The following is a 24,216-nucleotide window of genomic DNA, read 5'->3' on the forward strand; positions in this document are numbered from 1 at the left end:
CAGCAAGGGCATCAATGAGAGGACGCCTGCATCCCACCGTGGGAGTCAAGGGGGAGCAGCCAGAGCTGGGCAGTGCCACTCACTCCTCCCTGCCCTAGAGCGTTGGCCACACAGCCTCTCTGCCCGGCTCACCCCCGGCTGGCCAGGGTTTTACCAGCCTTGATCCCCCACAACCCATAGGGAGGGGCAGAGGCCAGCAGCCACATTGCCTGGCTGGCGCGTGGCCCCAGAGGCCAAGAGCAGCTGATGCGAGGGTTCCCAACTGCAGAGCCCCTGGAGGCCTGTCCCCTCACCTCTTCCTCAGTCTTACCTCCCAGATCAGCACTGTGGGGTTCAGAAGGTGGGGAACAGCTGTGACCATGCAAATCAATGTGCTCTCACTGAGGGCCATACCCCAGTCATGGGGGCAGAGACCAGCAGACAGAAAGGGCCATACTACTACACAAGCCACAGAAGGGGCCTGGGGGCAGGGACCCAGGGGCACCACCTGAAATGTATCCCTGGGTGGTCTTTCCAAGAGTTCAAGGGTCCCCTGCAGGAGGGCTGGGTGTGCCCAGTGGAAGGCAGTGGGGGTGAAGCCCTTGGAAGAGAAAGAGCTTCTTTTAGCTGAGTGTGGTGCTGGCTGCGGGTGGGGAGAGGGCCCCAAGCCTCCTCAAGGGGGAACAGGCCTTGCCTGGGGACCCTTTTAGGGGGGGCAGAGGAGTGGGGCGCCCTGCAAAAGGACCAGGCTTTGCACATCCAGCCAGGAGCACAGAGCAAGCCCAAGCTGGACCATGGCTGTGAGGTGGGTATGAGAGCAGGAGGCATTGACCACCAGCAGACAGGTGAAGGGTGAGCAGGTGTGAGGGTGGGTATGGGCAGATATGGGCAGTTAAGGGCAGGTGTGGAACAGGTGTGGTGGCAGGTAGGAGTGGGCAGGTGTGTGGGCAGGTAGGAGTTGACATTGGCAACACCAGGATACAGGTGAGCGTGAAGGAGGGGCACAGGGTGCAGTGGGAAGCAGTTGGCTAGGACCAGGATAAGTTTGTCTCTGAGGGGTTTTGGATCCTGCTATGCTGAGAGCTCAGCATTCCTATGGGAAGCTGACTTCAGCTGCCCCAGAGGTGACCAGAGTCCTGGGGCTGTGTTGTAGTTCTGCACTATGGGCCACAGCAAGACCCAGGGGTAGGTGTGTGGCCCCACTGTGCAGATGGGTGGTTTGACTTCCCACTGCCCAGTTGGGTGTCCCGTAGAGGGTGTGTGTGACCTCCCACAACTCAGGCCAGGATCTGTGGAATGGTGTGACCTCTCACTGCTCACATGGAGGCTCTGGGGATGATGTGACCAAAGTGGGATGGCTCCTAGAAGCCCTCTGTCCTGCCTGCCACAGAATCCTCCCTAACTGGGCTCGGCCTGGCCATCCCTGGGCTGCCCCACCTGGCTGGCTCCATGGCCCCACTTCCTCACCCAGCCTCCGGCCCCCACATACTCTGGCCCAGCCCTGTATAGCAGGTGCACAAAGGCCAGGCACACCCAGCGCAGGCAGAGCAAGAAGGGCTCTATGCAGGGGTGTGTATGGGTAAATGTGTTTGTGTATGTGTCTCTCCATGCGTGAGCACGTTGTGTGTGCTTTTATGTATGTTTGTGAGTGTAGAGGTGGGTGTATGCTTGTGTGCTCATGTGTGTGTGTGTGTATGTATGTGTTTGCATCTGCATATGTGTGGGAATGGGGGTGTGTTCGTTGGGGTGTGAGTTTTTATGTTTGTGCATGTGTGTACGTTTGTGTGAGTGAGAGTGTACGTGTATATGTGGGTGGGTGTTTGTGTATGCATCTGTGTGTGGATGTGTGGTGTGTGTGGTTTTGTGTGCGCATGTGTTTGAGTGTGAGAGTCTGGGTCTGTGTGTGCCTCTGTGTATGTACGTGTTTGTACATATGTGTCTGTGTGTGCACATGTGTGGGGGGTATGTGTGCCTGCATTTGTGTGTGTGCACATCTGCTCACGTGTTTGAGTGCATGTGTGATTGTAGGTTTGTGTCTCAGTTTTTCTGTGTGCACATGTCTGTGTGTATGTGTGAATGTACATGTCTGTGGGGGGTGTATGTGCATGCATTTGTGTGTCTGCTCGAGTTTGTGTGTGTCTGAGTGTGTGTGTGTGCACATGTTGGTGTCTGGCTGTGGCTGTGGGTGGGGACCCTTCTGCAGTGGACACTGTCCTCCCCCATGTCCTAGAGTTGGTGACTAGAGATGGCTAAGGGGCACCAGCTGTGTGGAGCGCTCACCCTCTCTGTGTGGACCCCACCTGCCAAAGTTCCACACTGGCCTGTCCCAAGCCTAGGGTTGGTCGCGCTTGGGTCAGTTGAAGACCAGATTCTTCTGCACTGACCCAGGCTGGTCTAGGGGCCAGGGGCAGGATAGAAGACAGATGGACCCCAGGCCATGCAGCTTCAGGGTGAGGGGAGGCCCAGGTGGTTGGGGGCTGGTGTCAGGGCCTAGTATCCCTGAGACAGCTGGGCTTTCTATGCCAAGGTGCCAGGAACAAACCATCTGGTCATTCAGAGCAGGAATGGTGGTCCCTGAGCCTGGGACTCAAAGAGCTCACAGCTCCTCTGCCCCACCATTTGCTGCACCACCATGATGGGCCTGTGACATGTTAAAACCCCCCATGCTCACACTTCGAGGGAGCTGCAGCACCCCAGGCCACTGAAGAGGGACAGAAGCCAGAGGACTATGGGTGTGGGGTCTGTAGGGCCCCTGTACCTCTGAGGGATGGGCTACCTTGGGCAGTGCACCTTCCCCCTCACTGGCCAGGGGTAGGGTGACAGCATGACCCCCTGGGCTCTTGGCTCACTGCTCTCTTGGGCTGGGCATGAAGGCCGTAGGGACCCAGCCCTGGAGTGCCAAGACAGGTCTGCCCAGTGGGAGCAAAGTGCCCTTACCCTGTGCTCAGCCCAGCCCTGGAACTGAGCCTGTCTCCCTTATCCCCCAGGATAGCTGTGGGACCAGCGGTGGTGTGAGTGCCAACACCAGGCCCTTAGCAGTCTCTGTCCTTGTTGACTTTGGAATGTTTTCCTCCATGGGAAAGTTCAGTTTCTGGATTCAACTCAGGGCCATGTGAATCCCAGCTGGGTTGGCGGGAAGGCTGTCTGTTGGCAGTGAGGTGATGCTGCCCTCCCTTCCTGCCCACCTAAAGATGCCTGGCCTCTCCCTCTGGGCCAGCCCTTGCTCCAGCCCATGGACCCACCTAAGCCAGGGCCTCAGATTCCAGGAGGGTAGGCTCTGTGGCCAGCACACATGGGGCATCCCCCCCAGTGAAGGGATCCTCACATCTTAAGCCTAAGCCAGGGACAGACCCAGGTGGTATCCAATATGCCCCACCTATGGCTGCCATGCCCCAGCCTCATCAGCAACCCACTTAGCACTTCCCTGCAAATCCCAGGGCACTTTGGGACAGCCAGCAGTCAGACATGCCACACCCTGGCCATCCAGGGCCAGAGCCCAACACTGAGTATGCCTGTGACTGACCAGGGAGCAGCAGGGAGGACCTGTACTACACACCTGGGCTCCTTATGTACGAGGAGCCCTCTCTCATTTCATTCAGAAAAAGGCCAGTTCGTGGAGACCCAAACTCCCACGAAGTGGAGTGCACACTGGCCCCAGGACATGCAGCAAGTCTGTACCCTGACAATGTCCCCCAGACACATGGACACTGAGCAAGAACCACGAGCGGTAGCAGCAGCACTGCCCAGCACCCACCCATGATGGAGGCAGGGCCCAGAGGCAGCAAAGCCTGTGCTGCCCACTGAGATGTTCTACACTCTGTGTGTGACGCCCTCTGGCTGCTGCTGGAAAACTGGGGGCTGGCAGTGGCTGTAGCCATCCAGGTGAGTGGGCAGGGAACAGGGGTGGACTTACCAGGCATTGGCACTTAGAGGGATCAACCCCTCCTGCCGAGGCCGCCAACGGGGCTATGGGGCTCAGTGCCAAGGAGAGGTTTTTCTTCTAGGCGCCGGGCTTGCAGCCCAGCAGCCAGATGGCTTTCTCTGCCACGGGAATCTACAGCTGGCCTCCTCTCGAGTCTTCTCTTATGTTGTTTTTTGCTGGAAAATCTATCCTGCAAGTTTAGTGGGGCACTGGCCAAGAGGAGCTGGGCGGGGGTGGCGGGTGATCCTGGCCTCCTTGGAGCCTGCTGAGTCCCCACTGGGGAAGAAGCCAGCCTGGGGTGGGGGTGGGGGGTATAGCTCTGGCCCCAGCCCTGCCCAGAGAAAGGCCTGCAGGAAGCCACAGCTCGGTCAGTCCCTGGCCAGGGGAGGACGCCTTGGGCAGAACAGTGGCCCCAGGGTGGCCTGCCCCCTTCACTCCTGCTCCAGGGGCTCTGTGCTGAGTGTGGGGCTCTGTGGCTGGAGGGTGTGCCTTGCTGTCCAGTTACCTCCGTTGTCACTGTCGACCTCTCAAGAAGAGCCTCTGGCTGTGGGATGTGCACGAGTCAAGGACTTTTGCCTTTTGGTTTGTTTTTACCGTCTTTGTCAATAGCCACTCTTGTGCACACCCGCTCTCTAGTCCCCACCAAAGGATGCAGGATGGACCTGTGGCCCTACCCCCCGACCCCCCGCCAGGCCTCAAGTCCAGCCCCCAACATGCACTCACACGCTACATGCACCAGCCAGCACTCCCTGCCCATCCCGTGTCAGAAGCAGACGTGTTACTGCACTTTCTTTTTAACACGCCTTAGTAGAAGCCCAAATTGCACAGATCTTTGTTCTCTATATAAATTTGGGGATAAAATAGTTGGATTTGTCAAGAATAAACTGCTGGAATTCTCACTGGTATTGCAATGAATGTCTACAATGGGAGAAATTAGGGATACAAGGTAAACACCCACCACGAGCCTGTCTTGGCACCCCTGGCCCTGCTGGGAGCTCAGAGAGGCCTGCTACACCTTGGCTGACCCATGAACCGGCTGTTGGGCTGTGAGGCATGTGCTAATCCATCATGTCTGGGGCTTGGAAGGGGTGCAGCGCAGGGCACCCAGGGCTAGGGATGGGGTGCAGTGCAGGGCACCAGGGCTCAGGAGGGGGCTGGTCGTAGCAGTTTGCAGCTACCAGCAAGGGCTCGGGTGAGGCAGGCCTCTGACCTGTACCAGGGATGTGCTGATGTTGCTGGGTTTCCTGTACATTTGGCAACACTCAAACCTCTTGTCCCTTCTCATCTGATCACCTAGACCACATCCTCCCGTGCAGCTTCAGACTCTGGAAGACAACTTCAGACACCCATTTCATGGAGTGGACTGAGGTTGAGCAGGAACAGCACTCTCCAGGGCCCTGCAGGTGGGTACCCCTTTCCCCTTGGAACAGCCCTCCCCTTCATGGTGGGGGAAGAGGACCATTGACAATCATTTACACACAGTCCTGTTTTTGGCCCTTCCATCTGGGATTATAGCCACACTTAGGCTCTTGGGCTTCCAGGCCTCCTGTCTCAGGAAAGTAAAGATGAGGCTCCGGGACTGTGTTTAGAAAAGGGAGAGAGGCCACCCCCACCCCCACCCCCTGGGCCTTAGGCCAGAGGTCAGGGCAGCAGGTCAGCTCTTCCCCAGGCTCCTCCAGGGCCACCTTTCTAGCCTGAGACCCAAGTCCTCTCTCACACCAAGAAGCCAGCAAGGCCAAAGCTGAGTCACGACCAGCATCAGCACCTGCCCCACCCACTAGCCAGGGCTCTGAGGGGCAGCATCCACTTGTAGACGGCAGAGGCACTGGTCTGAGCCTGCCTGGAGCTAGGGTAGGGGCCTGATCCAGGTGGGTTGGGGGCCTGAGGAGAGCGTTCTGCCAGAGGAATCGGCCCATCCTGCCTCTGCTCCAGACCAAGGTGGGGCTGACAACCTGAGGGGCTGGCACTGCATCTGTCGCCCTGAGGAGGGGTCTCAGGTCCCTTGCCACCCAAAGGGCCACCCGGTGCCTATCTGTGCCATCTGGACACTCTCCAGGGGTATCTGCATGGAAATATTTCCATTTAGGATTTGGTAGCAAAGTTCATGATATCTCACAAATCCTATTTTGTCAGTATTTTTCTAGTTATGTAAGATATATACAAATCTAACTTTCAGCCTTCATTCTTTGTTAAGTATTTATGTTTAACACTTTTAAGTTTTCCTCTAAGTTTCAAGTCAAAAGTTCATTGTGGGGCTGTTGTGAGGACCCACGTGTCCCAGAACAGCCACGGCTCTGCCCACCCACAGCAAGCCCTTGTATGCCTGACCAGCTTGCTGCCTGACCAGCTTGCTGCCCCACCCTGCCCATCTGTAACTTCCACAACATGGAACGGCCACTTCAGAAGTGTCCTGAGGCCGGGGGGGGGGGGGGAAATAAAGAAAAACAGAGCTGCACCGTGGACACAAGCGGTGGGAGAGAGGAGGCCACAGCAAAGAGAAGCAGAGGGGCGGTGGCTGGGCCAACCACTAGCCTCTCTGGGATGGAGGCTGGAGATGACTTGGAGCTCTGTACTACCAAATACTTCATGCAGGTGTGGGGGCAGAATGGAGGCATTCTCCACAAGTTAGGGACAAACAGGTATTTGCAGGCTGTGTCCCCAGGCCTTGGGGCACAAGGCGTGGCACAGCAGGAGGTGGTGAAGAGGAAACCGTGGTCAAGTCTCTGAGACCCCACCCTGCCCTGCAGAGCCACCATCTGAGATGAGCAAATGCAACCACACAGGCAGGCCACAAAGGCGAAGCCTGGGCTGTAACCCGGAGGGCAGAGGACCGGCAGAGCCACAGGTGGGAATCTCAGGACTACACAAGGAGGGTGGACTGCATGCTGAGTGCCATAGATGCCAGAGAGGGCTCTTAGCAGAGGACAAAGCCCTGCCCGGGCATCTCACCAGGTGGCCCTGAGGGAGGTTCAAGGGCCTCTGCCAAAGGGCACCACCCAGGCTCCCAAAGCCTGGAGGCTAGATTCAGGACACAGGAGTTTGAACTTGAGCTCAGGCAAGGAACGACCCCTCCTGGCCTTCCGTGCGTTTCCTTTGGTATAATCAGTTGTCCTAGAAGCTTCTTGTGTTCAACTGCAGAGGACTTGACATTGGTCCATCCTCCTCCTCCAGCCAGTACCTTCCCAGGTCGCAGGCCGGCTAGAGGATGTGTGCCAAGAAGGAAGGGTAGGACACTCCATGGGGGAAGATGGTGGGCACTTGGGTCATGCCCCACGCAGAGCACACAGGCTACGTCCCTTCTGCAGTGCCACTTCAGGCCTCCATCTCCAAGCCTGGATCCCTTGGGCCCCCGCAGGTCAGTGGACGGGGGAGGGGTCCAGCATGTATAGAGGTCACTGCCCACTCCTGGGTCTCCCCAGGGCTGTGGCTTCCAAGTGGCTGAGCCAGCCCTGCAGGACCCAGACCCAAAAGTGTCCTCAGGAAAGTCACAACAGACGTGACGCACACAGCTCTTTCCGGGATTTTTATTTCTTTAAAATAATTCATACAAATGGTTACAGTCACAAACATGATTTAACCAAAATATCGCTAGCCTACCACATCAGCAGGACGGCACCGGTGCAGGCGGGGACGCTGTGCCCTCCACGTCCCTCAGGACAGACGCTGGCAGCAGCACCCCGCGTCACCCACTCGCCCCTCTCTGAGCTGCCTTGTGATGCCGTCTCTATTTGGAGCAAGGGGGTTCATGCCAAAATTAGGAAAAACAGCTTTTGTTTTTCTAAATTATTCTAAAAATAAGACAAGCAGGTAGAAAAACAATGCACTGTGTGGCATAAAAAGAAGCACGGGAAGGATTTGTTGTCCTGAGAAGTTTGCCAGCTGCCGCACTCCCGGATGCTCCTAGATGGGAAGGGACACAGCTCAGCCCCCTTGCCGAGAGCTCCCTCAGGGTTCTCTTTGTTGACAGCTAAGCAAACAAATCCTTTGTAATGTTCTAAAAACTGTACACAGACAAGAACATTCATGATAGAATTAACTACTAACTTCTTTTGCTTAACGAGGAACGCAAAGGACACAGGACAGCCAGCCAGCCCACAGGACGGGACAACTACAGTGACTCGGGGTTGGGGGGGCATTGCTGCCCCACCTTCCGTGCAGCCGGACAGTCTCTGGAGCGCTGCGGCCACCACAAGGTGCCACCTCCACCCACTCCAGTCCAAGGGTTGCAGGCCCCTGCCCAGGTGCTTAGCCTGGGGAGCTCTTCACGGCTACAACTGGTCACTTGCGTGGTCTCTGTCCGCCTCGGGCTTGACAGTCTGGCCAGGAGAAGGAGCGTGGGGTGGGTGGGCCACAGGGGGTAGGCCATGGGACAGGGACATGGCGCTGGGGACAATGCCTTCGACTGCAGCCGGGATGCCAGTGGGGGCCACGCCCACCACGCCTGGGGGGTACCTGCTGGGAAAGGGGGTCCACGTGTGAGGCCACCAGCTGCTCACTGAGGCAGACATCCAGGGAGGCTGGACAGTAGGAGGCTGCTTGCACAGGGAACCTCAGGGCCTCGCCCAAGCTCCTGCCCAGGGGTGGCCTCTGCCTGGTGGCCCTCACCAACACCCCAGCCCAGGCTTCTTCCTGGGGCCCTGGTCCTGATGGGCCTCCCAGATAAGGAGCTCCCATCTGCCCTGATCCTCGATGCCCAGTAAGGGCAGCACAGGAGCTCTTGGCCACCTGCTCACCTGTAGGCGGCCCCGTTGAGCTCAGGGTGCACAACAGCTGGGTCCATGCTGGCCCAGTGGGTGGCAGTTGACAGGTGATCCTTGTTGACACAGTTTTTCAGGCTGTCTGGGATCCGTCCTGGGAGATGCAGGGAGGCTGACTCAGGTGCCCCTCAAGAACACTCCATGGTGCACAGTAGGGTCCTGTCGGGGGCCCATCACCCTCGTGGCCTAGGAACTCCCACCCAGAACACCATCTGCTCACTGTTGGGAGCTCCAGACAGCAGCTCAAAGGGACCAGCTCGCAGCTCTTCGTGGGTAGGATATGACCTTTACTCCAAGGGAGCACAGTGTCCCCTGTGCCCACATGAAATGGGCGTGGTATAACAAGAGGAAGCCACGAGCACCTCCTCCACTGTCTGGCAGACAGAGCCTCCCAGAGCACCCAGTGGTGCCAGAAGGGATGCGCAGCCCCATCCACCCACACCCACCTGTGATGGCCCTCCGGATCTCCCGGGCCGCCTCCTCACGCATCTCAATGGATGCCTGCTCGCTGTACCATGCGGCATGGGGGGTGCAGATGAGGTTGGGTGCATCTTTCAGGGGGCCCTGGCTGAAGCTAAGCACAGTGTACAATGCAGTCAGAGAGGCCCAAGGCTGTGGCCTGGGGACCCAGGCAGGCTGGATATGGCAGCAAGACACTCGAGCATTGCTGGGGCAGGGGCAGATGGGCGGTCTCCTCCAGCAGAAAAGCCTCAGAGCTGCTCTGATATCCCCCCACCTCTCAGGGGCCGAATACCCACCCAGCCAGTCTGTGGCCCCAGCACCCCCACCCTCGGAACCTCCACTAGAGTCCCAGAAGGTCAGCCCAGAGTGGTCATGCCTGAGCCCTTGGCTGCCTGAGGCCAGGGCCACAGTGACCATTCATGGCTGTCAGGGCCTCATGCTCTCCTGGCCCCTGGCAACACAGTGGCCAAGGCAGGCCTGGCCCCTGGGGGCTCTGGTCCTCCCAGACACCATACCCAGAGAGAGGCCTGAGCCTGGATAGCTGCCAGGCTGGGTAGAGGCCCAACCAGGCCATAGCAGGTGGGGGAGGGGGACAAGAAGGGGGTACCTGAAGGGCTCTGACTCGTGCACGTCCAGGGCTGCACCACGGATCCGGCCCTCCTTTAGGGCCTGGGCCAGGGCCTTCTCGTCCACCAGACCACCTCTGGCTGTGTTCACCAAGAAGGCCCCTTGTCTCATCTGGGAGGATAACGTGGGGAACAGTTAATTCAGATGCTGCCCTGCCTACTCCAAGGGCATGTCTGCAAGCAGAGACCACCCCACCCGCCAGGGGGGACCTGGGGCCCAGAGCACTGCATAGGGGAGGGTTGTGGCAACAAGAGGGGAGGACAGCCCACCAAGTGAAGTCTAGGTGTGGGTGACCCTGGTCCGGCCACCCCTCTGTGCCCTCCATGGCCCAGAAGGACTCTGGCCTGGGTGGGGCTAAGGGCCTTATAATGTACCCCCAACCCGCTGTGTCCCACCAGAGGCTCATTTCGGATCTGTTTTTGCAAAAGACCCTTAGAACTGAAGTCCCCCACTTTGTGGTAGGGCATTTCCCGTGACTCAGCCATGTGCCTGGGAACAACTGCCTGGGCCTGAGTGGCTTGGGGAGTTCCTGCGCCCACCTCACAATGAGGCTCTTAGGAAGGCAGAACTCTGAAATGCGCCTACACCATGTCGTCCCGGGGGCTCCAGAGAAAGGGCAGCGGACGCATGGTCTCATCTTCCGTGGGGTTGTGGGGTCTGGGCAGAATAAGTGGGCAAGGAGCCCCCATGCGTGCACCAACAACCACTGTCCCCCAGGAAGGTAAGGGCTGAGGCCAGACAGAGGCTTACTTTTTGGTGATGCTTCCAAGGTGTGGACTTAACACCTTAGCCTGGTGACAGGGCACTGAAGGGCGCACCAGCTGCCCTGACACCCTCAGGCTGCTACACTGGGATCTTGGCAGTTAGAGGTGAGTGTGTGGCTTTGCCTCTACTACACACAGCCCCGCACTTGGGATAGGACACTCACGGTGTCCAGAGCAGGGCCAATGGCCCCAGGGTACTGCCCAGGGAAGGCAAGACCCCCAGGCACAGCTGGGTTTGGGGAGACCAATGTCCCTTGTCACCTGCCACGCACCCACCTGCTTAACGGTAAAGTCGTTGATGAGGTGGTGGTTGTGCTCATTGAGGCCGCAGTGCAGGGTGACGCAGTCGCTATGGAATAGCAGGTCCTGCAGGGTGCTTACACGCTGCAGGCCCAGTGCGCGCTCCACGCCGTCAGACAGGTATGGGTCGTAGAAGAGGACGTTGAAGCCAAAGGCCTTGGCCCGCAGTGCCACCGCCTGCCCCACACGACCTGGAGGGGTCCAGACACGACATGAGCCTGTGTCCCCACAGCAAGGAGGTCTGGGGATCCCATGCCTGTATCATCTCCCAAGGGACGTCCTGGGACCCTGCTGCCGTGGCCAAGCACTGGGGGCACGGGTCAGCTGGGTATCTTATCATGGGTGTTGCGACCACCTGCCCTGGCCATGGCTAACACGCCACTTGCTGCACTACCTCCTGCGGCCTGTCCAGCATCCTGCAGGAGCAGTCAGTGGCATCCCCACAGCTGGCTTGAGCCCTGTGCACTGAGCCCCTCCTTGGGTCTATGTACAGGCTCACCAGAGAAGAGGTTGCCCTGTGGGGTTCACATCTCACAGGTGGAGCGTGTGAGCAGTAACTGGTATTCCCATGGCCTGCACAGGCCCTGTGCAGAGCCCCCTCCTTGGGTCTATGTACAGGTCCCCACCAGAGGAGGGGGTGCCCGTGGGGTTCACATCCCACAGGTGGGGTGGGGCCTTGCCACATCCCATTAGTGTATACTCCCTGCCCTGCTGTCCAAGGCCCCGAGGAGATGGGGGTCCTGGCGTGGGACTGGGGCTAGGCCCTGCGCAGGAAAGGGCCTGCGGGGCACACAACCACTACACCCACAGCTCAAGGAAGTTGGACACAGCTGAGGGGGACACGGGGTACTGCAGAATACAAATGTCATCTCTCCTTTGTAATGTGAGAAGGAAACTGCTCCAGAAGGACAGGGCCTAGGGGGGCTGGGCTGGGTGGGGCGGGAGGGCAGACAGAGACAACTTACAGAGTGTCTGGGGCTGGGGCAGGCCCCCCAACAGGTGAAGTACATGGAGATGGAAGGGTGATGGGAAGAGACCAGAAACAGCCAGGGCAGAGGTCCGGCAGCAATCTGATTGCTAAAGAGACCAGGCTGCCAGGCCACGGGCTGGGGACAGGCTCAGGGGCAGGGCTAGTAGACAGTCAGGAGAGCCAAGGACTTGGTCCAAACTAAATTCTAGAAAGAGATGAGCCTGCTCTACCTGTGGGGACAAGGCCAGCCACTGGTGGGGGCACCTAGGGGAACCTCCAGAGAAGCCCCCAGGCACAGGGACATGGCTGCCACCAACTGCCCCCAGGGTCTCCCCTGAGTAAGCAGATGGAGCTGAGCGCTGGGCAGGAGAGGAAAGAGAAAGGAGCAGGGAGACAAAGAGACAGAGAAACAAAAAGAGACCCCCTGCAGCACAGATAGCTGGAAGGAGCCCTGTCTCCAGCACTTGGATGGGAAGCCTGGGCGGCACCAGGACCTGTGGTGAGTGCCACCAATGGCGCCTCCCCCACACCAGCCCAGTCTGGCAGGAGGGAGACAGCCATTCTGAGAAAACCACACTGACACACAGGCACCGGGATGGGCCAGGGAGCTCATGATAGAAGCCCACAGTCAGAGGACACTACCCACACTAAAGAAGACAGGAAAGAATTGAGACTTACAAGGTTATTAATAATAAACGGTCTAAAATATGTGTAAATGAAGTCCCAGAAGGAAAGGAAACAAAGAAAATGGTAAGGAAGAAATATGCAAAAAATCAATAGCTAAGAACTTTTTTAAAGTGATGAAAGACGAGGCTCAGAAAATTCCAACCAGTAAATACAAAGAAAACCACACCCAGGAATGTCACTGTCAACCTGCTAAAAAAAAAAAAAGGCCAAACATATAGTGAAACAGAAAACAGGTACGCCCACTCAGGGCTAAAGTAATAAAGAGGACGGCTGACTGCTGCTGAGAAACAACAGGAGCCAGTGGACAGTAGGCATCCGGGAGGTACAGAGACACCCAAAACACAGCCCACCTGGAACTCCTCACCAAGGGGACACATCCTTCAGAAATAACGGGAAAGGGCCAGGACCTTTGGCCATGCTAGGGAGAGGGAGATGCTGAGATGGGGGCAGTAGCAGTGGTAGAAGTGGACCACACTCTCTTTGTGGTCAACCATGAAACTTAAGTTACAAAGAAGCTCCTTTTCCAGCTTTTCCACCAGGCTGGGCCAGTAATAAAAATGAAAATTCCGAAAGATAAAGATGGTAAACCAAGCTTGATACCAGCCACATGCATTGAGGCTGACAAGTTTGAGCCCGGTCCAGGCCTGCTATAGAACAATGACAACTGCAACAGAAAATAGACAGGCACTGTGGGCAGGCACCTGTAGTCCCAGCTACTTTGGAGGCTGAGGCAAGAGAATCACTTCAGCCCAAGATTTTGAGGTTGCTGTGAGCTGTGACGACACAGCACCCTACTGAGGGTGATATAGCAAGACTCTGTCTCAAAAAAAACCAAAAAAAAAAAAAAAAAGGTAAACCAAAGCAATTTCCATTTGCAAATTTCAAACATGAAGTATCTGTTCCTTTTGCAATGACTCTGCTTAATGGAATCAAGGTTTTTGGAAGGCCCATCAAAATTCAGTTTAGATTAGGAAGCAGTCATGCCTTGCAGGATGTCAGTTTGTCATATCCCAGCATCATGTTGGAAATTCAAGTCCTACTTCCACATCTCCTAGCAGCAGATAAGAAAGGACTGTGGACATGACTCCATCATCACAGATAATTCAGAGGTCTTTCTCCTCTCCAGAAAATTTTCATAGATAAGCAGTGATGAATAGTGTTTTGAGACAGATGTCCTATGGTGGAAAATATGGTTCTCCACCTCTGGATCAATCAGGATTTTCACCATCAGTTCAATTACATCATACTTTTACCCAGTCTTTAAGCATTCTCCATTCTCAATCCCTACTTAGCAGATAAGAAATTATGGCCGGGAACAGCATTACAGTGATCATGGGTCTGACCTTCACTATAGAGGAAACAGAAGATTTCTTCTATGAAGACAGAAGAGACAGTAGTGGAGATGGAAATGGCCCTTATCTCAACACAAATAAAGGTTTAAAATACACTTTTCTTAATAGGGTCATTTTAGGCCCTTTGACTCAGTTGATCTGGAAATAATTTTGTTGAAAACTGTACAGAGCTGCTTTAGAAGTTGACAGTTATTATTACTTTTTTTTTTTTGTCACAGTTTGGCAGGGGCCAGGTTCGAACCCACCACCCTCAATATATGGGGCTGGCACCCTACTCACTGAGTCGCAGGCACCACCCAGAAGTTGACACATTTGTTTATAAATTTTTAAAAACCTAGTTACAATTTAATACAGATATGAGAAGAATTGTGGTTCCAGTTTTATTATATTAATAACCTTTCACCTCAGGGTTTTATAAAGAGGAAAGAGTTTTATACAAAAAAAAAGTGCCACAGTTCCTAATCATTTTAGACACTTTAGTAAGTGAATTATATAGCTTGGTTGTAGAATAAAGCAAATATTTTAAGTATTTGTTATCTTTTTGTCTTGCAAGAAATTTCTTGTTAGTGAGCCAGATTTTAGTGTATATGATAAAAAACAATCCACAATGACAGTCTGAAATGGCTACTGGTATTTTGTAATAAGAAAATATAGTTCTCAGTGATTCATTTTACTAACATTTTATTTGAGAAAGCTGATTGGTAAAGTTCGAGGATAAATCATATTGCTCAAATTCTTAAGAGAATTTAAGTATAAATTCTGTAATGTGCTCTTGAGTTTTACCTCAGTTGAACATAAAAGTATAAATCTGCACATACTGTTTTATTCTAAAATTTTAGAATTTCTTCTCTAAATCATGTTTGTATGACTGAAGTCACTCAGGAAATTACATAGGTCTACATGTATATTTTTACATTTAAAATACAATGTTAGTGTAAATGTCCCTTTGAAGTACAAAAATGTCAGTGTAGGGTCAGATAAAATGATAAAATGTTTTACTGAAAGTCTACTTTTTTGGAAGAAAAATTCATAAAGCCGGACAGTGCCTGTGGCTCAGTGAGTAGGGCGCCGGCTCCATATACCAAAGGTGGCAGGTTCAAATCCAGCCCTGGCCAAACTGCAACAGAAAAATAGCCAGGGCTTGGTACCTGTGGCTCAAGCGGCAAAGGCACCAGCCACATACACTTGAGCTGGTGGGTTCGAATCCAGCCTGGGCCTGCAAAATAACAATGACGGCTGCAACCAAAAAATTTTGATGCCCAAAAAGCCAGGCGTTATGGCAGGCACCTGTAGTCCCAGCTACCTGGGAGATGGAGACAGGAGAATCACTTGAACCCAGGAGTTGGAGGTTGCTGTAAGCTGTGATGCCACGGCTCTCTACCCAGGGCAACAGCTTGAGGCTCTGTCTCAAAAAAAAATAAAATAACTGGGTGTTGTGGTGGGCACCTATAGTCCCAGCTGCTTGGGAGGCTGAGGCAAGAGACTCAATCCCAAGAGCTGGAGGTTGCTGCGAACTGTGATGCCATGGCACTCCACCCAGGGTGATGAAGTGAGACTCTGTCTCTAAAAAAAAAAAAAAATCACAAAGCCTTTAAGTACTGTCTCTATTAGACTTTAAAAATTTTAACACTGTCAAAGTGTCCAGCACATGTATAAGGACATGTTTTATGGAGATTGTACAGGTTGCTTTCGTTTGAACCTTTAAAGGAATTTATTCTTAATATTTTCTGATTTAAAATTTTTAAAATCTTGTTTAACAGAACTTTTATGTATCAAGATAGTTTCCTTTTTATTAAAAAGTTTATAAAAATTCATTCCTTGAAAAATATAGATCCTTTTTAATACCACAACATTTGTACTATGCTGCTTTATATTAAAAACATAAAAGAAAAAAAAAGAAAGAATGGAAGAATACATTTTCAGACAAAGAAAGGCTGAAAGAAGTTGTCACTAATAAACCACATTTCTAAAGATCTTTTAGGCCACAGGCCAATGGCACCAGGTGGGAGGTAGGGTTTGGAGGAAGAGGTTCCTGATAGGGAATGTGCAGATAAATACTGAGACCACCTGGAGGCCACAACCGCTGGTCACGCACACGGAGCAGGTGACAGTCACATGGAGCAGAGTCGGCGCTGCCAGCACAAAGGGCAAGAGGGTTATTATCTCAAGAGCCTCGCTGCCCAGGCTCCTCTGTCCTCACAGACACATGCTGACAGCTCAGGGAGACTAGAATGAGCTGAACATGCGTGTCATTGCCTCAAAAGTAAAACAAAAATGTCACTAAAACGACAGACTGTAAAGAACATAAAATGGAATAATTTCTTAAAAACTCGATTTATGTAAAAGAAGGCCAGAAAGGAGAAACAAGGGAGAAAGGACAGATGACAAATAAAAACAAACAAGATGACAGACTTAAATCCAACATGTCAGTAATTAGGTTAAAGTTAAATAAACATTCCTGATTAAAAGGCAAAGATTGTCAGGTTGAATAAAGAAAATGCAGCTAGGGTGGAGGGAGGGTGATTGGTAGGATCACGCCTATGGTTCATCCTATAAGGGTACATGTGAATCTCTCCAAATGTAGAATATAAATGTCTTAACACAATAACTAAGAAAAAGACATGAAGGCTATATGTTAACCAGCTGGATGAAAGTACTTCAAATTGTATACAGAAACAGTACACTATAACCCCATGATAGTATTAATGTACAATGTTATGATTTAATAAAAAAGAAAAGAAAACCCAGCTATACGCTGTTAATAAAAGTCAGAGTTGAAAAGTGGAAGGACGAAGGAAGATACACCACACAAACGTGAATCCGAAAAAAGCAAGGATGGCAATACCAGCAACAAACCTTTAGGGCACAAAAAGACCAACAACAAATATTCCCCTTAATGGTGAAATAACAGAAACTTCTCCTCCCAGGCTGGGAGTTAAGACAGCAATGTCACACTCCCTGCTTCTATTCAACATTGTCCTGGCAGTCACAGCTAATGCAAATGGGCAGAAATAAAAGAAACAAAAGGCACAGAGATCAGAAAGGAAAAAGCCAATATGTATTTGTTTGCAGATGATAAAACAGTGCAGGCAGAAAACCCAAGTAAGCAACAGACCAGAATTTGGCAGGGCTGTGGGCTGTGAAGTCAGTTTATAAAAGTTAAGCGATACTAATTAACAAACCCCTAGAAAACAAAATTAGAATATGTCACTTATAATAGCTGGTGTGGAAACTTTCTACACTGATAATTATCCAATATTGATAAGAAAAGTGGAAAATAATGGAGAGATATTCCATTTGAGTGCTGGAAGACTCAATATCATCACGAGGCCATCATTCCCCAAACTGGCACATGGAAAATGTAAAATGACCACCTGATTCTGAAACGGAAATGGAAATGTGTAGGACCCAAACAGCCAAGGTGACCTTGATGAACAAGGTGAAGGGTATAAACTACCAGATGTCAAGACTTACCACAGTTAAGACGGGTAGAGAGGAGGAGTCCCGAGACAGACAGGTCAGCGGGACAGAAGCCCCAAGACACCCTTCTCCTATGTAGCCAACTGATGGTTCAGCAAAGGTGCTAGCGCCACAGTGGCTCGGTAGGGGATGACCTCACAGTCCATGGTGCACAGTGCCTGCCACCTGCCACCTCACGGGAAAGGTGAATTCCAACTTCTACCCCACACCAGGCATCAACTCTAATTCCAGATCTCACTAATTCCTAGACTTCATGGTAAAAACTAAAGTTATGAAGCAACTAGAAGGAAACAGACTATTTGGGGGGTAGGACACACTAAAACTGAAAACTTGGCCATCACAGAAAGTTGCTAAAAAAGTGAAAGTGAAGCCACAGGCTGGGAGGAAGACCACAGTGCATTTTCCTCCCATGACGGCCGTACAGGCAGCTTGTATAGCAGCATCACAGACGCACAGACGCACAGACGCACACACACACTTGGGCTCCTGATGCCCAAGAAGTGGGTAAAAGGCACTTCACTTCCTAGTTATCAAGAAACAACAAACTAACATAAAAATGAGAAATCACTCCGTGCCTGCCTAAGAGGCTGACATCATGAAGGCTGATGGTGCCAAGTGCTGGCAGGGACATGCCCCAGGAGCATGGCATGCAGCCTCTAGGAGCAGCTCAGCACTTTCTTCCAAGCTAAACAAAGCCTTGCTCTGTGACTCAGCGATTCCACTCCCGGGTATAAATCTGAGAGAAATGAGTGTTAAGTGCACAATAGGCTGGTACGAGCATGTTCATAGCAGCTTAGTTATAATAACCAGAAATTTAAAGCAGAAAGTCTACCCACAAGAGACTGATAGCTGGACTGTGGTATGTTCACACAGTGGAACCCTGCCTTATTGGTGTAAGGTTGCACACAGACACGAAGGCCACACACTCCAGATTCCATTTCATCAGAGCTGATGGACAGACCTACAATGCCAGAAACCAGGACTCCAGCCCTGAAGACAGAAGCTGTGCTTTGACAAGGGTAGGGCCCCAGGGTGCTGTCCGGGTGTCAGGAAAGTGCTATGCCAACCTAAGCGCAAGTCCCTTGAGAGTGACATGCAAGGTGTTTTCCAGTGTGTACTTAACATAGGAAGAAGGGAGGGAGAAAAAAACAAGATTAAGATGTAAACTATGGTCACCACTAGCCCAGCACAGAACACAGCTGCCTCACTGTGTGCACGGTGCCACTAGCACCCCAAGCCACATAAATTGCTCACTGTTTATACTTGCATGTAGTCACCATCTGACAATCCCAATATTAATCATGTATATTTCATACTAAGAACAACCTGAACACAGGATGTGCAAACAGAAAGGACCTGGGGGCCCTCAGAAGAGCTATGAGGGGCTGGTGCCCAGGATGGTATCACTCCAGAGCACCAGGCTCTCCTAGGGAGGTGTGGACAGGGTTTCAGAGACAGACCAAGGGGGCTGAGGTGTCCCCACAGGTGCTCTGCAGTCAGGAGCACCATGCAGCCATGTGGTGGCAGTGGGGCCACCACTGCACCCTGGGGGGCATGACCTGCTCTCCTCAGCACCTCAGCACTTAGGATGGGGCACTGACCTGGCTGTAGTGGGGCCACAACTACACAGAGAGGGAGAAGACTATGCCAAGAGCCAGGAACTGAGGAGCAGCCTGGTGTAAAGACTGGTGAAGCAGTCAGCCCAAAGCCCCTCCAGCCAACAGCCCATGGTAACTTCAGGGATGCAAGTGGCCCTCTCCCCAAGGCAGGATGAGCATCCAGTGCCCAGACTACTGGAGGTGTGGGGGATGCACACACTCAGGATTCTAGAGGGCTCCAGCCAGCCCCAGGATCTGTGTGGGGACCTCAGCAGAACAGTGAAAGGCACGTCCAGTGAGCAGGGCCCCAGCACTCTCTCACAGATGCAGGCATCAATGACACCCAGACAACCCCAGATAGCCTCCCACTCCCCAGTGCTGGTGGGCAGGGCAGGCAGGAGTCGGTAAGTGGCAGCCTGAGCAGGTGCCAGAGGGCAGCAGAGGCCAGACCTGGGCACGGCCAGCTACTGCTGGCAGACAGGCAGGCAGCTCTAGGGGAGCTGTACTCTGGGGGGCAACGGCAGACGGTAGTCTCAGATGGTACCTAGTGGTCTTTAGAAAGGAGCTATCTCCACTGCATGAACCTGTAAGCACCTCCTGCCATGAGTGCGCCATGTATGGAAGCCCTCAATGCCCTTCTGAAGCCCCTTGCTGGGGGCTCCTGGCTGCCCCTTCCAGCTCTCCCTCCACACAGCTGTTCCTAGGATCCCCCATAGCACACATGTGCTTGCTTGTCTAAGCTTGGCCTAAGCCTGGCCCATGTGGGCACTTCTGACTGCTTCATGTGGAACCCAGCGCAGCGCCTGGCCCAGAACAGGCACCTGCCAAGCAATGGGGTGAACCATGAACAAGGGATGGTAGGGGAGGACATGAGCCACCCCCACCCTCTACCAGGGTGAACCCGGTAGGGGAACAGCAGGAAAAGGCCTTGGGAGCCACGAGTTGGGGGTATACAGGACCCTACATGCCATCCACATAAGACAATATGGGTGGGGACATCTGTGTGTGATGTCTGCATGTGAGGCCCATGTGTCATTGGTGTGTCAAGCTGCGTGTGACATCATGTGTGTATAGTGCACACCTGGAGTTCCCACATCCCCACCCTGCTGCCCATCCTCTGTCCTGTCCCAGGGGCTCAGGGATGACTCCTGCAGCCACAACCCACCCAGCCCCATCTTCTCCCAAGCATGAGTCGTGGGGTAGACACAGCTGGTGCCAGCTGGGCCAACATGCTGACCATGGCTAACACACCTAGTCCAATGATGCCCAAGGTCTCTCCACGGATCCTGGCAGCTCCAGAAGCCACTTCACGGATCTGCTCAACACTCTGCACCCGCGTGCCCTCCCGCAGCGCCTGGTGCAGCCAGGTGGTCCTCCGGTACAGGTTCAGGATGTGGCAGAGCGTCGAGTCGGCAGTCTCCTCCACGGACGCCGCTGGCACATTGCATACAGCAATGCCTGTGGGACATGGACACACACAGAGTCACCACACGTGGGATCCTGGCCTCTGGGAAGAACACCCAGGGCCGCCGGTCCTTAGTGTAACCCTTCATCAGCAAGAAGCCAAAGGACATGTCCCCACAGCCACCCTGGGAGGCCACCAAACACACACAGGCCACTCACATGTGGCAAAGCAGAGTGGCTGACCCAGCCCTGCACGTGTGGGGCTAGGCTCGTGTCCACCCCTGCTACGCTTCACAGCACACTCAGGACTGCTCAGTATGCAGAACCGAGGGACAGGCAGGGAGGCCGCCCTAACATCCTCAACACAGCTTCAGGAGCTGGCATGCAGGTGACCAAGCAGAGGCTAATGCACCTTCCTATACATCTCTGCCAGACCCATGCCCCAGCTTCCCGAGCACGGCCGGATCCTGCCCAGTCAGAACATGCTGCCCCCCCCAATCTATGCAGGCGGCCTCCCTGGCAGCCCCAGGCCAGGAAGGGCCACTGCCATGCCCTGTGTAGAAGTTCTGGAGGCCTGGAGGGTGAGGCTGATGCTCCTGTTCCATGTGAACTCAGCGTATCATGTGGACCGCCCCGTGCCCACCCAGGCCTCTTCCCCAGTGATGAGATGCCAGGAGGCCAGGAGGCCAGGAGGCCAGGAGGCTGCAGTGTCCTGTGAACCGTTTCATGTACCAGGGTGACACCCACTGTGAGGGGCCCATGCAGCATTCCAGAGCAGCCCACTCTGCTACAAAACAGAAACGTGGTCAAGAGGGGCCCTGGGAACGAAAGCACTGCCTGGGATGGGCAGCGACCTGGGCTTCAGTCCCCTGCTGGCCAGACCTGGAAGGGCTGCCTATGTCTCCTGGCTCTGGACAGAGCCCCATCCAGTAGAGGTACAAGGACCCAGAGGTAGCACAAAGTGGAGGCCCACTCAGAAGGCACCAGGGCTGCCACCCAGCCCCACAGCCCTCCCTGGGCTGCTGCCTACAGGTCCTAGCAGGGACAAGGCTCTGGCCACCCTGGGATGAAGGCTCCAACACCACCCGTTCTTCTCATAGAAAGGGGACGACGGACTTTGCAACACTGTCCACCACATCCTGGGAAAAGGGCCCTGCCAGAAACGAAAGGCACCAGCCAGCCAAGGGCCTAGAGAACACAATCCCACCCTGCAGCATGTCACCAGCAGAAGAGAAACAGGAGACGGCGTCGATGGCTAAGCACCAAGCATTCTTTGCATCCATGTGCACTTATGTGCACGCATGCAGATGGTGTGTGCTGTGTGCCTGTGCAGTGGGGGCATCTCAGCTTATATGTACCTTCCCCACTGAGCCTGAAGGACAGAGACCAGAAAGCCCCAACAGAGATGTGCTGGTAGTCCAGCCCCTGACCCGGGGGACCTTGCAAGGGCCCAGATAGGTTGGTGCTGCCCACAGACAAGGACAAGCACCCATGGGAAGCTTCTGAGGAAGCCACGTCTGGTAAAAACTGCCAGCTGCCTCCAGTCAGTCGGGCAGTCTGCAGTGGGGATCTTGTAAGGAAGCCAAGCATGATGCTGCATGGATGCCACAGAGCAGAGGCAACCGGACCACCTACCTAAGTCCCCAGCAGACTTGATGTCGATGTTGTCGAAGCCGCTGCCGATACGCACGATGATCCGCAGGGCTTTGAACTTCTCCAGGTCCTCTCGGGTCAGCGTGATGGTGTGGTACATCAGGGCCCCCACAGCCTCGTTCAGCACCTGGAGGGAGGAGACACACATTGAGCACTAGGGCCACCCAGCCCCACGCCACCCCTGGGATGAACTGCACCCCACTGGGCCCACTGCCCTCAGGTTCTGGCTCCCTGAGAACCAGCCCACCCTGTTGGTGGGCCATACAGACAACTCCCCAGGGCTGCCATAAGCTTCCTGTAGCTTCCACGCAGCCTCCACCACAGCAAGCGCCCCACTCAGCCTCCACAAGGACATGGGGGTCCCTATCCCCAGAAGATAAGGATCCCCAGCAAGGTTAACATGGCCATGAAATGCAAACATGGTCCCAAGGCAGGGCAGCCCATGCAGCCAGCTCCATGCCTGCCGTGTCCTCCAGTTCACGTGTATTTATGTTCTCACCATCCCCACAGCCTGGTCCTGTCCTGTCCACTCATCATAGCACTGACACCTCCTGATTGTCCTTCCCAGGACCACCACATGGCGATAGGGTCTCTGTCCTCTGGTTCACATCTCGGGACAGAGGTCAGAGCCTGTCCTGTGTGGGCACCACCTCCGGAGACCTGCTCCACCCACCACACCTACAGCACCAAGTTCCAGATTTTCCCTGAATTGGTGCCATGTCTGCCTACATACCTGCATCAACTCTATGAGACAGCCTCCCCACCTCCCTTGGCCTAGAGACACAGCTGGCCGACAGCACGCAAGTCCTTTCGTCTCCTTAGAAGCCCCTCCCAGAAAAGCTTTGTGGCCCCACCTGCACCTGCCTGAGGATGAGAGTGCCTTCCTGGGTCTCTGGGCCTGATTTGATGCCCCCACAAAAGTTCTAAGCCTCAGGAAGGCACCGTGGGGCCCTGTCTCCTGATCCTGACAGTGGGCATCATGGTGCCCTCTGGCACTATTCCTTGGACTGTGACCACTTAGCTCTGAAGTCTCCACTCATCAGAGAACTACATTAACACCACCACCTTCTACCCAGACAACATGAGACACCCAACTGGTGGAGGGAGTCTCCACCTCCTCCCACACCAGCCCCTGGAGACCATGGCACACCCAGGGGTCCCGGCTCCTGTCCTGCTGCTCCTATCCCCGTCTTGGTCCAGGGTGGCTGTCCAGGCTCCACCCATCACAGTTAGGTTTTTAGTCAGCAGAAAGAGGAAAGAGGGTTCTGTACATGAACGTCTGCCTTCCCCTCCCTTGACAGAACTTCACCAGTGGTGAGAAAGCTTAGGGAACCAAGTCTCTCTTCAGGACTGCATGCTGTGGAGACAAGGGCATTTGAGGGACCAAGAGGTACCAGCAGACTTGGGAGTTCCTGGGAGGCCTTCGTATCTGTTTCCTCTGCTGCTTCTATCTCTTTCTTTTTTTCTTTCTTTTTTTTTTTGAGACAGAGCCTCAAGCTGTCCTCCTAGGTAGAATGCTGTGGTATCGCAGCTCACAGCAACCTCCAACTCCTGGGTTCAAGGGAGTCTCCTGCCTCCGCCTCCCAAGTAGCTGGGACCACAGGCGCCGCCACAATGCCAGGCTATTTTTTGGTTGCAGCCGTCGTTGTTTGGCGGGCCCAGGCTGGATTCGAACCTACTACCTTAGGTGTATGCGGCTGGTGCCTTAGCCACTTAAGCCACAGGTGCCAAGCCTCTATCTCTTTCTTGTGAGATCTCTTTGACTGACTCCAAGCTTCCTACTATAATTAGATGTTCATTCATATCTTCAACTTCCCGGAACCCTTCCTTGTTTTCTGATGCCTCCTTCCTGCTGCATTTGCACAGTGAGGTGTTTCTGCAGCTCTCTCAATGGACATGAATCAGGAGTACAATGGGTGCTGCCAGTCAGGTAAGGAGAGTCCGCAGTCCCCCACCTCTGCCCTCATCCTCCAGCCAGGGTCTCATCCACTTGCCTGTTTGCTTCTTACAGGAATGTAAGAGACAGAGTCACACTCTGTGGCCCAGACTGCAGAGCTCTGGTGTCAGCCTCGCTCACAGCAGTCTCCACTGCTAGGCTCAAGTGATCCTCCTGCCTCAGCCTCCTGAACAGCTGGGACTACAGGACCATGCCACCCACTTAGCCTAAAGCCGTTTTAATATATTACAATTTTAGAAGAAAACATGTTTTGTCTTAGTTTTCAAATTTATTGGCAAAACTTGTTTTATTGCTTATGATTCTG

At 53.9% G+C, this 24,216-nt stretch overlaps 1 protein-coding gene across 4 annotated transcripts in view; it reads right to left on the reverse strand.

Annotated features, from left to right (window-relative positions):
* Positions 1–7,410: 7,410 nt before the first annotated feature.
* Positions 7,411–24,216, reverse strand: part of CTBP1 (C-terminal binding protein 1) — a 28,028-nt gene continuing 11,222 nt past the window's right edge. For 3 of the 4 annotated variants that reach the window (XM_012812270.2, XM_012812271.2, XM_023507683.1), the window contains 7 exons: positions 21,938–22,082; positions 20,150–20,356; positions 10,788–11,002; positions 9,728–9,858; positions 9,105–9,232; positions 8,635–8,752; positions 7,411–8,356 (listed from right to left, as the gene is read on the reverse strand). In XM_012812270.2, coding sequence (XP_012667724.1) covers positions 8,170–8,356; positions 8,635–8,752; positions 9,105–9,232; positions 9,728–9,858; positions 10,788–11,002; positions 20,150–20,356; positions 21,938–22,082 — 1,131 coding nt within the window. In that variant the 3' untranslated portion in view covers positions 7,411–8,169. The remainder of the gene's footprint in view (positions 8,357–8,634; positions 8,753–9,104; positions 9,233–9,727; positions 9,859–10,787; positions 11,003–20,149; positions 20,357–21,937; positions 22,083–24,216) is intronic. The other variant, XM_012812272.2, reaches the window with a different exon arrangement.

The sequence above is a fragment of the Otolemur garnettii genome, unplaced genomic scaffold, assembly GCF_000181295.1.
Source record: "Otolemur garnettii isolate 467f Iridium unplaced genomic scaffold, OtoGar3 scaffold00198, whole genome shotgun sequence".
Classification (NCBI taxonomy): domain Eukaryota; kingdom Metazoa; phylum Chordata; class Mammalia; order Primates; family Galagidae; genus Otolemur; species Otolemur garnettii.